The sequence below is a fragment of the Indicator indicator genome, chromosome 27 (genome assembly GCF_027791375.1).
Source record: "Indicator indicator isolate 239-I01 chromosome 27, UM_Iind_1.1, whole genome shotgun sequence".
In the NCBI taxonomy this organism is placed as follows: domain Eukaryota; kingdom Metazoa; phylum Chordata; class Aves; order Piciformes; family Indicatoridae; genus Indicator; species Indicator indicator.
Window position 1 is genome coordinate 6,648,329 of NC_072036.1, and position 15,461 is coordinate 6,663,789.

The following is a 15,461-nucleotide window of genomic DNA, read 5'->3' on the forward strand; positions in this document are numbered from 1 at the left end:
ATTGGATAGCCCCTGGCTAAATGCATGCTGTGGTGCTGCAAAAACACATTTTATATTTGGGATGGGGGTTGGTTGAGCATTGTTTTTGCTGCAGAATGCCCATGCAGCTCACTCACAGTACAGCAGGTACATGGTGACCCAGCCTGGTTTCCCACGGTGTGCTGAGCCACCATTAATGAAGTTCACACAGAGCCAAGGCAGCATTCCTGCAGCTGCAGGAGGAGATGTGGCTCAGGGAAGGGAGCTGGATCCAGCAGGGTGGCTGGGTAATGGCCCCCTCCCTGACCCCAGCATCCCTGGCAGGGCAGCAGGGTATGCAAAAGCAGCTCAAGTCTGGCTGTGCTGCTGTCTCTTGCTTGATGCTGGTCATGCCAGGCACGGGTCATCTGGGCGTCATCCCTGTGTGATCCTGCTGTGTGAGTTCTCCTTTTACTGTGTTTAATGGAAAACAGGTTGTGCTGCTTTGGTCCTGTGATGTGGCTTTAAAAAGCAGGGATGCTTCCCTGCGCTGAGATAATTTGTGCTGTACTCTCAATAGCAGTGTTACCAAATGACTTTGGGGGAGCAATAGTGCATTTTCCAACACTTTGTTTCTTCTTAACTTCCAGGTTTTCCGAAAGAAGGCAGTAGAACTTGGAGAGAAATTGCTGCCTGCTTTCAACACTCCCACTGGGATACCGTGGGCATTGCTTAATATTAAGAGGTAAACAAACTACTTTTTGATAACCAGCATATAAAAAGAGTTATGTTGAAATGATCTTCACCACAGAACTATTGCAGCTGCTGCACAGTGTTTGTCTTTCCAGATAGGTAAAAGCTGACATAAGATCTTTGGTTCTGCAGTTCGTTCACGTTAGGAATCTTATGTGTGAGGGTGACAAAGCACTGGAACAGGCTGCTCAGAGAGGTTGTGGAGCCTCCTTCTCTGGAGACAATTCAAAACCCACCTGGATGTGCTCCTGTATGACATTCTCTAGGTGATCCTTCTCTGGCAGGGAGGTTGGACTGGATGATGTTTCAAGGTCCCTTCCAACCCCTAACGTTCTGTGTTTCTGTGATACAAGAATGCACGTAGAAATACATTTATTCACCTTATTCTGTGGCAATTTATTCACCTCACAACAGGGTGAATAAGATAAGGTAGCTTTTTTGTTACTCAGTGTGTTACTCATAATTTTTCAGGAATTCCTCTATTGCTTTTGGTGGTGGTGTAAGTAGAGTAAGAGCAGAAGGAGGTGTGCTACTCTGGCAAAAAGCAGATTTGTGTGCAGGAGCAGGATGGAGTTAGCACTCCTGAACTTTCTTGTTGTCGAAGGTGCTGATTAATTGCTGCCCAGGGATGACTGGCTGGACTTTGGTTGGTTACTTGCATGCTAATGATTTCTTCTGAACAGACTTGAGTGTGTTCTGCACAAGCTGGTTTGTTGCTTATGTGTAAGTTTTCATAAAATCTTTTGAGCATGAAGCCCTAGCATGGATTTGTAGTTGCAATACAACAATATCTTCATCTACATAGTATATATAAATTTTTTTAAGGTATTTAGGCTAAAAAACTTGTCTTCTATAAAGGTCATATCTAAATTCTTGCTTATCTGCTGAATATATTAATGCCTTTTGCAAATAGATCAAATTTTGTGCTAGATGTTGATGGGTTTCTTCCCAGCTTCTCACAGCTAGAACTCGTGGTACACTACAAATGTCAGCCAGGCACTACAAGGTGTTAATGCAAGAAGAGATTCATTTCATACCCAGCACCAAAGTGGAAGAGGATCTCTGCTGAGATAGTTATGCCTGTGCTGTGGTAGAAAAAATCCTGTTAAATGCTGAGTTCTTGGTTATTCATTCTGAATCCTTGCACATCTGTCTAGATTTGACCTTCGATAGATGACTCCTCCATAATTCTGTCATCCAGGCTTAGGAAGTGCTAAGCCACCAAAGCCTGCATATATTGCAGCTCTAATACACCTCGTTTCTGATTAGTATTTTATTTGATTTTATTTTGATTTATGTTTCCAATTGGAGAACACTCCCAATAGATTGTGGGTGTCAACTGCTTATTTTTTACATGACTGTATTTAGATTCACAGGTGAGATGGATATTTGTTTCACTATGCAAATGTTCTTCACAAAATAGTTTTTCTCTGCTTGTCCTGTATCATCACAGCCAGACTTGCTCTCTCCATGCATGCCTGTATGCAAACATATATAAGTGCTTCTGTCTGGGAGTGTTCTTCTGTACTGAAAGCATCCCCTTGAAGTCTTGTAATCTCTTTCTTCTCCATTTCTTTTTTCATCCTGCTTCTTTCTTCATGACTTAATGCCCATGAGACTTTTAGTGTCTTCTTTGTGGAACCCTATTACCAAATATATTTAGTTCACTGTACTATTCTTCAGCTAAAATTAACAGTTCTTGAGTGTGTTTACTTGTAGCATTTACTTTTGTCTCTCAAGTCCATTTTAAGTGATTAGATTGGTAGTTTTTAGTGGAATTTCCTTTCCTGTCATTCTAAATGTTTCAGTTGCATTTCCATACTTCTGGTGTTTTTGATACTGCTCTGGTCTTCATTATCTCTTTTTCTTCTGCACATACTGCTAAATTTGAAGGTGTTTTTTTTTTTTTTTTTTTTTTTTTTTGCCTACTTGTGTAGCCAAGTGTTGAATAGCTCTGCCCCACCAGGGGGCTTACCCAGCAGAGCCTGGTTGCTTTGGAAAAGGATTTTATGCTAAAATGCCACAGTGTCTGCCAGGATGACACAGGCACAGGTGTTCTTCTTCTGGGGTACACACTGATATTTCCGAGTACTGGCAGTATTTTAGGTTGCAGGCATTTAAAGGAACTTATCTCTTAGCCCCTTCTGCCTAGGAGGAAGGTTCTGCTCTTGAAAGACCAACATTTCATACCACAAAGGTGTGAAATGTTGGTCTTTAGAGAACAAAACTTGCTTGAGAAGTGTTTAAAGTTTCAAAGTAAATTCCAAATTCAAAACATAATTTAGGGGATCGAGTGCATAAATTGCTGGAGGTGTAGGTGGCCTTCAGAATGTCTTCAGCTCTGGTATTGCTAAGGAAAAGATTTAGTGTGTAACAGAATGATTCTCTTTGAGTTCTGGGACTGTTTCCAAAACATCACAATCAATGCACTTGAAGAGCATATTCCTTTACAATTTTTAAAGGGATCTTAATGCTTTGAAGATACTGGAAAATATTAAGAAGAAAGAATCAAAACATGTACATTCAGTAAATCTTTTTGGATAGCTTAATTCACCCTCTGACACCATCAGGAATACCTGAAATGTGATAGTGGCATTATTTTGCAAATTTTTCTTAGGCACCAAGTTGTTAGTATCATTTTACATTTCATGGTTCATGATTTTACTTGTCCTATTGCCTCAAAAAGCATTTTCTTCTTGATATTCAGTCAGGATGGCTAACTTTAATTTTCTGGTTTTCACTTTTAACTCTAGCATCTAAACTATTTTTTTTTTTTTGAGTGCAGAGTTAAGTAAAACTTATTTTTCAAATCTGACTATCTTTGGCAAAAATAAACCTGTTTTTTAAAGGGCTTTTTAAAAGAGCAAAAAATAACATTGTCTGTACAGCATGTCCCTGTAGGACTGTGCATAAGTTGTGTTTAGATGGAATCTTTAATTTTATTCCTTCTGGCTAACTTGGGCATAATTCTAGAAGAAATCAGGACTACCTAAGGAAAAAAAAAAGTTGAAAGTAGTCTACTTTGCATGCTTACTAAAGGCTCTTTGTGTGTGGTTTTGGCAAATGCTTCCCTGATGTAATAAATTGAAGTGGTAATAGTAAAAAAAAAAAAAAAAGATGAAAAATGTTTGGATATTGAGGTTTTTTTGGTAACAGAACAGACCAATTGAAAACAGACTTTATCCTTCAGGCATTTGGATCAGAGTGTGGATTTTAATTAGCACTGGATACAGAGAGATAAATCTTAGCTGAACTTTACCTATCTAAAAATTGTCTGGTGTTAAAAGTATGTTTTGGCATGGAATGGTTGACCTTGTAGAGATACTGATCTCTTCCCATTGATTAAAAGTAGACCCAAAGAAAGTAATTGCAAGAACTAACTTTTTGAGTTGAGGAAGTTAATTCTATCCTAATTTGTTAGTAACTAGTGACAAGCAAAGGGTTGTAGGTTTCTTAGCACTGCCATTTCAGGTGCTGGTTCTGCTTCATTGTGTGATTCATAAACAAGTTTGCATTTCTTGAGTTTGTACTGGATGCAAAATAAACTTGAAAATCTGTGTTTGGGGAATTTTGATACCACTGTGTTACATGTTGTCTGATTAGCAGTTTTATTGTTTTCTATCCTTCTAGAACAGCACAGTAAGTAAATTGCTCACCATGTCCTTGCCTCATCTGAAATGAGTAGCCAGTTGTGCACTGCATGACTAGTGATGTATATTCAATAAGAATCATAGAATGGCTTAGGTTGGAAGGGACTTTAGAATCAACTGAACTATTATAAAATTATATTTCATTCAAATAAACAAAACAGCTTTCCTTTTTTTTCTTTGAGTTTCTATAAATACTTTTTCCACATTCTCATCCAAAATCTAAAAGGTTGGTCTGAGTGTTATTAAGATGGAGATTTTTCTGCTTGTAGGTATCAGTACATGTCAGTGTGGTTTTCAGGACAGGTACTTTTGACCTGTGGTAGTGTCTGATTTGCCATTGAGCAAACAATCTTATTACAGTAATCTCAGAAAAATTCCATGAGAACAGTTCAAGGAAGATATGGTTGGCAAGGGGGAAAAATAATCAATAAAATATTATTTTGATGATAGCCTATAATGTTAAGCTGTGTTATTCAAACAGCAGCTTCAATTCACTGTTGTAACACTGAATTTGTGTGGGAGGCTGCCCTCTGGCAATAAAACAGGAAGGATTTGGGACCTATTACTGCTGCTGCAAGATATCTTTCTTGGTTCGAGTGCTTTCTTTATAGCCAAAGGAAAGAGATTCTAGTCCCAAATTCTAAGTTTAAGTACTCTTTCCCAACAGTTTATTAGTGCACTGTAAAGCAAGTATGAATACTTACAAGTTCATAATGATCATGCTATTTATCTGGGTAAAACCCTGAGTGAGTATCAGTAATGTGATTCCTCAGCATCAAATATATAATTGCAAACACTTTATAGCCCTCTGTGGTGCTGAGAATAGGTAGCCCTCTATAAAACAGAGCAAACCTTGTGCCAGACAGTCCCAGGGAAGCCAGCTGCTTGCAGGGGGCTTCTCGGTCTTTACTTTCTGTGTTTTGCCCCCATCCATAGCAGACACTCTCTTTAGGGTATCAAAACCTTTCACAGCTATCCCAAATTTTTGTCTTGATGGCTTAAACGAGATAGAGAAAGGTATTTTTTGTGTGTGTGTTAGTTACAAAGGAGATACAAAAAAGATTTCTGCTTTGGAAAGAGGATTTGAGTCAGGACAAGAAAGTTTCACTGTTCTTTGTTTTACCCTCTGGACTGGGAAGTTCACCCTGGGTCACTTATGGCATATGCCAACAAATTGCAAGTACCAGGTAGTTAAAATTTCCTGCCAGTCTGATTGTAAATTAACCAGGCCCTGCCTGAAACACAGTAACACAAGGTGGATAGTCACAAGCCTGGAAAAGTTGCATCAGAGTCTCAGTTTCTGATAGAATCCTTAGAGTTAGAACTTCTTCTGCTTCCCAAAGAAATGTGCCTGCAAGATTGTGAAACTGTGTTTATTGAAAATAGGGTTTTATAAATTATTACATAGATATTGGTGGTGCTTTAGTTGGATAACTGCCACTAGTGCCTTGATATTGGCAGATAATTGTGAGTAATCCTGCTGCCAGGGAGAGGCAAGGGAGCCCTTGAGTCTCTCTGGTAGTCCTGTTTCCAATTATACTATGGAAACATGGTGGGTGTCAGTCTGTTCTCCCTAGTAACAAGCAATGGGATGAGAGAAGATGGCCTGAAGTTGCACCAGGGGAGATTTAGGTTGGATATTAGAAGAAACTTCTTCACTGAAAGGGTTCTCAAACACTGGAACAGGCTTCCCAGGGTGGTGCTGAGGGACATGGTTTAGCACCAGACTTGGTAGCATAGGATAATGGTTGGACTCAATGATCTTAGACAACTTTTGCACAGAATCATAAAATCATTTAGGTTGTATGTTTTACCAGTGCAGCAGGAACTGGCTCCTGTTACAGGTGCTAGACACTACACAGTAGCTTGAGGAGCAGTTGCCTTACCCTGAGATAAATGCCCAGTGCTTGGTCAGCTGAGCTGCCCTTGCCTGAGCACACTGACTGTGCTGGGAACTCCAGCACCTGAACGCAGGCACATTAATCATTGCTTCAGTGAAGGATCATTGCCCCTTTAATTGCTTGTGTCATGGATGTCCTCATTTTAATCTGTGTGCATTAAATAATAATCTTATAATAGACAAAATGTGACTGTTGAATTTTCCCTTTAGAAGGAAGGGAATCAATTTGTACAGACTTCATGTTTCATTACATAAATAAAATGGACACGAGCTCTTCTCAATCACTTCCACTGCAATTCAAGTTACCTCAGGGAAACACTTCATCTAAAAATAATAGTAGTGTTAGGATTGTTTATCCTAAGAATAATCCAAATGACAAATTGGGAAGATGCTTATGAATTATTCACCTTGTGTGCTTGACACAGTGCATATAGATTTGTAGGATTTTGCCTGCATCACTCCATAGTTCATTAGGAAACTCTTTAAATGGCCATGAGAAGGGAAGAGGGGGCATTTACCAACTGTTTTGCTTGCATATTTTATCTTGAATTGCTTTTAATACTTCCACCTGCACACATTCTAAAACAAAACATGTCAATCTCAAAAACAGTAATGTTAAAATGGATTGATTTTTACTTTAGTTTTTAACAGACTTTTGAAAACTTTGTTAGTTGCTCAGTTATATTTAGGATTTGATGAGATTTGCAGAGTTTCTATTTAGGATTCTTAAAAGTCTTCCTCACTTGCATAATTGTTGATCATTAGGTTGATTTTCCCAGGTTTATATCCAACTTCATTGGCCCAGCTGAACACAGAACACATAATTGCTTTTAAACAGCATTGAAGAGATACCTGTAGTGCTGGACTTGGTATTTTCAGTTATCTCACTGTCAGTCCAAGGGTTTTCATTGGTAATCAGCTTCCTTGTTTCTCTTCAGCCTCCAGACCTTATTTGAATCTTTAATTTAAATTGCAAGCTGTTCTTCGAAGCTTCTGTGATTATCAGACTTCTAGCTGTATGTTTTCTGTTAAGAACTATTGCAATGTCTTTCATCCTGCTCTAATTTAAGTATTTTCTGACCCTGCTGTTCCTCCTCCATGCTTGCTGCCCTCTTTTAATCCATTTTTACGTTGGAGAAGCAGCACACCATTGATGATTTTTGCCTCTGATGGAAGTTTTTTTTCTACTGAACTGTGATTCTCTGCTCAGGCTCTCCTATTTTCCATAAGAGGAATCTTCATCCTGGGTGTATCATGTTTTCCAGATCTATGAGTTACTGTTCTGAGTGGGGTTTTTTCAGGTGTTTCAGTTTTGTAGCTTGTGAAAATTAGTGTTTGGGAACTGTACTGGATATTGTCTCGCCTATGTCTGCTGAGACTTCTGGCCTGACTTTTTCAGCCCCTTCCTCCCTCCCTTTTCTTTTTGAGGTTGTCTAGATGATCTGCTTCCCTCCCTGTCTGCAGTACCCCAAATGGTGCATATGCTAGAGTTGCTCCCTTGAGGTAATCTGCTTTATGGAAGAGCTGGTCCATAAATCCTGCCTCTCCAAGTCTATTATCATGTAATATGCTGTTCCTTAAGGTCTTGAATATATTTAAATACTTGAATATTCTGGAAGATGTGATAATCAAGCTATTCTTAAGCATATTTTGATATGAATTCGTGTGTATCTGTACACATATACAGAAGGTTCATATATAACATTGGGCAGTGTAAGGCAAATTGAGCTGCTTTAGGGAAGTTTGGGTGAAAGGATAAATAAAAAAAGGGTTATGCTTAGCTTTGCTGCTGAAGGCTATGTATTCTTTAAAAACCCCTTTTCTTATCTCCAGTCTCTTTGAACTACAGAATTACTTGCTTTTTACCATCCCTTGGAAGACTTTAGCAATATTAGCAAAAAACAGCCCCACACTGAAAACATTTTCAGCCTTAATTTACTATTGAATATTCAATCTTCCCTTTCTGACACCTAAGCTGACCACATGAAGACTTCTATTAGAAGAACCTATTAGAATAAAATAGGTTAGCACTGTTTGGAAGCCATGATGTGAATAAATCTCTTAATTCTGCACTCACTCTTATCTTTTACAAAGGAGGAGAAGCAAGGAGAGAAAAGAAACCATTTTCAAGAAGCAGTAAGGCTGGAGAAATAAACCATCTCTCAGGCATAAATGGAAAATGAAAAAAGATGCATTGATTTTACTTGATTCTCCTTCCCTCACACAAGAACACTTGAATATTCTTTCCATCTTTTGAAAACACCTTTTCATGCCAATACAGATATGGACAGAGGAATATGTGTGTTGATTTGATGCTGGAATATCTTTGCAGTATTTATAACTGAGCGCTCTGCGTCGGAACTCTGATGAACTGCAGTCTCTAGCTCTGTAAAGCTGCTTTCCTTTGGCAGTTTTGAAATTTCTTGCAATTTTTGCTCTGTGAAGGCCAGACAGATGTGGAGCACTTTTAATGATCTCTAATGGCAAAGTCAGCTGATGAAAGAATGTGAAGTCTTTCAACAATAAAACTGCAACTAAAACCTCTTTTCCAGTTGAAAATATGTTGCAATACTCTTCTTCGTTTTGTCATTAAGAAGATTCTTTAAAAATTAATTTTTAAGCTTATGTAGTTTTTTCTGCTAACTGTATTAAGTCAAATTGTGATATATAATTTATTTGCCTTATTACTACGCTTCATTAAAATGTCAGAAGATGAAGCTTCTAGGCAGGGTGTTACACCAAGAGCTATGCATGCAGTGCTCTTGACATATGGAAATTGCTCCAGCAGCTCGGTTCTGCAGCATGAGTTAACAAAGATTGATTGCAATCTGTTTTTATTAACTCAAGGAAGAAAAGCAATGTAGTGAGATTAAGAAAATTAAGAAAATTAATTATAACTTTCTAATCTGGTAATTAATGTGCAGCTGGGCATGAGTGCAGTCCTGACAAATTATCATCATCTGTTTTAAGGTGGATGACTGTTTTTTAATCTTTGCTCAAATTTTTATAATCTTCTCCATTTCAGAATGCTTTTAACAATTCAGATGCTAGATATGACCTTCTATAATAATGTGAACTGAAGTTCACTTCTGTCTTTCAGGACTGAAGTTGAGTGGTGGTTTTTAGAACTCTCTTTCATTCTTTTCTAGTGTTGTACTGAAGTTTCTTACAAAGCACTTGCATGGAACAGTGATTACTGGTAATTGACCTGCATATGTTGAATAATCTTAAAATGCTACTGAGAGTTTAATGTACCTTGTAAATTGAGATGCTTCCAATTAAATAGAGTTCTTAGGATAATCACTTTCAAAACTAATCAAGTAATAGAACAGTGTTAGGAAAGCTGATTGACTTAATTGTGATAAATTAATAAACTTAACCAATGCAATTACTGTAATGGTCACATTAGTTAGCATTTTTCATAACTAATCCATCCATATTTTTCAGAAACACAAAGGGGAAATTGATATTAGAACCATAGAATTGTTAGGGTTTGAAGGGACCTCAAGGATCACCTAGTTCCAACCCCCCTGCCATGGGCAGGGACAAATTGCCTAGGTGTATTGAAATTAGCATGAGAAGATGCAAGATGACTTGAGTGGGAGAGTGTTTGTGCTCTTCTTGCCTTCTTGATGAGGTGTGAAGGTTGCTGTGGATCACCCCATGCTGTCCCTCATATCTAATAGGAAACCAAATGCTACTGAGCAAAAATGAGAATTAAGGTCCTAGGAGTGGAATTGATAAGAGAAAATGTTTTTAAGCAGTCTGACTGGGTTTCTTTATATCAAATTTAATCTCTAAGATGCACAGGTCAACAAATTATTGTATTATTTATCAGTAAAGTTTCTCCTCCTTGTTATTTTAACGTTTGAGGTGGGGAAAGCACAAAGCTACTACATAGATAAGACTGAAAACTGTCCAGAACTTGTTGATATCCTTAAACTGTCAGTGAACAGACAGCTTAAAAAACTCCTGCTTTCTATAGGTAACATTTTCATGGGGCTTGCTTGTCTTGGTTTAAGGCTTTTGTTGTTATTGTTGAACTGTTCATTAGGAATGCTTTAGAGAAGGTGTTTTGGGAGACTAAAAGCTGGGAAATTTCAGCCATATGGATCTGACCTTTTGGTTGTTTTGTGACACAATTTCAGCAGGCAAACAGATGGATAGCTTATGCCAGAGCAGCTTCTTGCCTATTAGCAGACATAGGTTTGAACCTTTTCAGCTCATGGAGATTTGTACTGAGGTCTTGGACATCTGCTTTATCTCCCTAGGTTATTGCTTCCTTTAAAGGAAAGCATTAGTGATAGAGTCTGAATCAGATTGATCTTGCTGATTGGTGGGTATATTACAGCTTGAGGGTTTGAGAATAATTATGATCAAGGAATCAGTGTGGATGTTTCCATTAGCAGGTTAGATCAACTCAGGAGTGAGCTGCTGAAGTGTTTCTCCCAGACTTCCCCTCTTGCTGTGCTGTGGTTTATGGTTAAACACAAAAGTACCTAAAAGAGAGTGTTTGGTCAGCACCATTGACCATCTTGTTCTCAGGACACATGAAGTCTTAGATACCTGAAGTAAAGCAAAGCCTTCTGTGTCTTTTGTTTGATCTAGCACAAGCTGAGCACAGAGCCAGCCAAATCAAAGATTTCAAGCAGAAATTAAAAGATTTTATTATCCCATAACCACAACTAAGCGTATTAGGGGTTGGAGCATGGTGGTAATGTTACTGAAGTTGTAATAAAAGTCTTGGAAGGACCTAACAGGGAGTTCTGCTGTTTTAGTGGCAGAGAATAAGATTCAGGCAGATCTCATACTGGGTTTTTGCATAACTCCTTGAAACACCAAAAAAACAAGCAAACAGAAAACCACCAACCCAAAACACCCAAAGAAACTCAAGGACTGAAGCTTGAAAGTTGTCTGTTGTTTGTTTGGTTGATATTTAATGACTGCCTGCATCATGAGTACTGTGTGAGGGTGTTCACCATCTTATGCCTTCTTCTAATTTGTGTTTCACAGCCAGTGTCATATCACTGGGTTTAGGATCCTGAAATGGTCCATATTGTTCTCCATATAAGAAAAATTTCATTTAATAAATTAGTTTGTATTTAAAAAAAAAAGGCCAGCAATGCAATTTATTGTATTAGTCAAATGATTCATTGTGGAACAAATCAAATGCATAAAGAATATACCAACTTTGGCTGTAACAGTTCTTTTTAGACACATAGCTGTGCACAATTCAGTTTCTTTATTTTTGTATGCTGCAAACCCTATTTTCAGTATCTTAAGTATTTTTTATTATCTTATATTATTTTTATTATTTTATTTTCAGAGTTACTGTGTTTTCTTTGCAGTCACCAACATAACACAATTTTTGTGAACATTCACAGTAATAAAGCTCAGTTTGCACATGGCAAAATAAGAGTAGTTCTATGAAATGCAGCTGTTTGGAGAAAGAGAGATTTTGAAGTGTCTTTATGTTTTCTTTCAAGTCATTCTGTGGTGGATTAGGCACTCCAGTACTGTAAATCAGTTTGATCATGCTGTAACCTTCAGTTAGATCAGCTATACTTTCATTGTGTGCTTTCATGTGCTAGTAGATCTTAGGACTGACACAGAGTACACATTACAGAATTAATTTGTAGGCATGTAGGATAAAATGTAACCCTCAGTAATTCCAGTGCTGCAATTCATTCAGCTGTGCTAACAAAATGGATGGGTGCTGTACTGATGTGGGATAAAGAATTTGCCCCAAAAGCAAATTCAGTTGTATCTATGAGTGCCTCAAGGCTTTCTGTAGCCATCTGGGGCTTTTCTTCATAGTATGAAAACTATTCCTCATGGTATGGAACGTAACTGCAGAGCTTCAATCATTCTGTCCAGTTTTGATAGACAGTTTGGCTTTTAATGCCTTTTTTATTTTAATTTTTTTTTTCAAGGAAAACTTTTTAACTTTTTCCTTTTCAATTTCTCTATGTTGATGAGTTGCACTTGCATGTAACTTTGTAAAATGATTCGCTGTCACATCTTTGGGTTTCTATTGTGATGGCCAGCATGATATTCATATTGAGAAATAGACTGTAAAAGAGGGTGCTGAATTCTTCTGTCAGGAGAAATAAGAGTTACCAAAGAATCTGCATCTGCTGAGGTGGTTCTTGATTTTTCAATGTGCTGCTTTTCAGTCGGTTGTTGGTAAAAATCCTGCATGGGTTCCAAGTGACTGTAGCATTATCATATGGAACAAGTTCTTTACCATGAGCATAGTGGAACACTTGAACAGGTTGCCCAGGGAGGTAGTTGAGGGCCTATCCCTGGAGGTATTCAAGGTGAGCTCGACAGGGCTCTGAGCAACCTGATCTAGTGGAGGATGCCCCTGCTGACTGCAGAGGGGGTTGGATTAGATGACCTTTGGAGGTCCCTTCCAACCTAGACCATTCTATGACACTATATCCATGTTGTGGAAGGATGAGCATTTCAGGTGGATGTCTTTTGCAAGTGGAGCTTGCTGCTGTTAGGGTGATTAGGGAGTGCTGTGTTGGCTGACTGCTATTTATTTTTCTAGTATTGCCATATAATTTGTAATTCCTTTAGTAGAGATCTAATGTAGCAGAGAGCTAATATGTCTGGCTAGTCAACTTTAGGAATGATTGATCCAACAAGCAATGCTTCCATGATGTTCTGCTCTGGCTGGCCTTTAACTTGTGTAATGCAGGGAAGAGTAGATGCTCAAAATGATGTCTTTGTGTTGTGGAGTACCCACAACCTGACCTCCTAGTCCAGGAGGTTGATGTGGACTCTCTTCTGAGGGCTAGCCCACATCCAAGATACATGGTGTTCTCACTAGCCTTACATTAAAAATGGAGTGACCTTGTGGTGCACCATAACCTGACTGAGTAGACTTGCCTTAGAGGACATGCTCTAACTGCATGCAGTTTTTAAAGACTTACCAGAACAGTTAGTTTGCTCTGTATTAAATAATCTGTTGCCCACCAACAAGCAGTAGTAAACTCCCAGCAATAAATGCTATAGACACATGGATGTCACTGCAGGAATCCAGAGGGTAAAGACAAAAGGAGACTTGTACAATGGTGGGGTACTTTGAGAGCTATTGAGAAGGAAGTAAGAAGAGGCTGGTGAGCCAGCTAAGCAGTTTGTTCCAGGAAGTTGCTTTCATTGGATTAAACTTCACGTCAAAATTACGTTTTTGTTGTTACAATACTGACACATCTTTACGAGGAAGTTAATAGGAGGGAACAATCTTTCAGCAAATTAAATGAAAGGCTACTATTTCCAGCTGACATCTGTGAAACTGCTGCTACATTCCTTGCAGTAGTGCTTAGAGAAATAAATGAGCAAGTGTTCATTACAATCGAGCTTTAATGCTATCCATATGCTATAGATCTTGTAATGGTGCTCATGTTGTGTGGTTGCTGTGTAGTATAAAAAAGTTGAGTATTAGTCTGTCAAAGACCCATTAATGTAATGCCTTGATTCAATACTTAGCCTCAGTGAGGCTCATGTATTCTAAATATATCCCAGCAAATGGTGGTTGGTGCAGCAAATCTGACAGTCTTTCTGGTTGACCTTTCAGGTTGTCCATTTCATGTCTTGCAGCATACCTTCTAGGTAGTGAAATCTATTGGAGCAAAGAAGATTTTTAAAATGTATCATTTTAATTCTTTTCAAATTAGTATTCTCTAACCAGCATGAGAGTGTGCAGTCTTTGTTTTTTCATGTCATGTAATGATATTCTACCAAGACCATAAACAAACTGTTTTCCCTATCTTCTGCCCAGAATTCATTTTGTATATTAATTGAGTTATACTTGTCTTTGTTTTAGTCAGCATCATTTTAACAGCTAACTGCTTTTGGACCTGTCTTTGAAGGCTAAATTCTGACTTTTTTATATTCAGCCTGTTGCATGGTTAGGGTTTACCAGCATCCGAGGTTTTCATGAGCAGTACAAGTTCACAAACCTGGTTTTGGAGTAACTAAACTTTGGACATGTGCTTCACGCTTGCTTTGTTTTCTCCATAGTCTGAACTGTCCAAATTTTTCATGATATACTGGTTCTGCTGAATGATGTACCACAGATGCTTTGATGAGGCATGGTTTAAAAACTAGAAAAAGATTCTTTGTGGGCTTTAGTTGCTTCCCTCTACCTCCTATAATGCACAGGGATGGGATGCTGTAAAATTTTTATTACTATTTTTAAACAAGCTCAAATCATTAAGAATGTATGGTTTAGCATTGTCTTGCTCTATCAGATGGTTTGGGGGAGGTTTCAGAAATGAAATAATCACAGAAAATAAGGCAGAATCACGTCACGTGTTCCAGTACTGAAACACCTAAGCTGTGCCTGAGTTACCCAAGGTGAATGTTCAGTTCTTCAAGGCCTACACCATGAAGGTTCCATGCTTTTCCAGGGAAGCTGGTTCCAGTATATGTGTGTCTCCACTCTTTGGAGTTTTTTTGGTGTGGGTGTTATGTTCTTTGATGGCTGTCCTGAAACTTAAATATTTCACTGTTTCAGTGGAAAATTTATCCCCTTTTACATATTGGAAGAAGACCTTTGTCATGTCTAGTCTATCATACATTATTAAGATTCCTCCACTCAGCCCTGGGCAATGCTTTCTCAGTTCCTGATAGTATTTGTTATTGTTCTCTAAGCTTTCTAAAATTTATCTCTGTCTTCCTTGAAATGAAGTTAGTGTCTAGTGTTGGATGCAGGTCAAGGAAACGCTTTCCCTCACTGAACAATATATGTTCTTCAGCACCCTCATTCCTCAGTTCACATTTAAACCTTGCTTGGATTTCCACATAACAGCCTGCTCATTCCTAAAATCTCCTTTCCCGTCACCTGCCTCTCCAAGCTTTTTGGGATGCAGCTGTAGAAAATTGTAATCTTGGGTAAGAGCTTCATGAATTCTTTAGACCTCTTTTCCATACAGTTTTCAAGTCAGTAAAATACTTGTCTTCTCAGAGCAGCTCTGGTGTATGCCCAGCATGACTTAGGTTTATTTCCTCTCACTCAAGCAGAACAGAAAGAAAAAAAAAGACACTGGACAAAACCATGGCATCAGCATCACTTTTATATATTTTGTGTTATTCTACATCATGTCTGTTACTTGATCCTCTGATATGAGAGACTTTGTCTCAGTAGTTATCTACTAAGTCTCTTTGAAGTAAACAGCTGTTTAATTTTT

General features: G+C 38.3%; 1 protein-coding gene across 1 annotated transcript in view; it reads left to right on the top strand.

The window, feature by feature from the left end:
• The window catches only part of MAN1A1 (mannosidase alpha class 1A member 1), a 130,029-nt gene that overhangs the window by 74,939 nt on the left and 39,629 nt on the right, over positions 1 to 15,461 (top strand). The window contains exon 5 of the mRNA XM_054393047.1: positions 609 to 703. Coding sequence (XP_054249022.1) covers positions 609 to 703 — 95 coding nt within the window. The remainder of the gene's footprint in view (positions 1 to 608; positions 704 to 15,461) is intronic.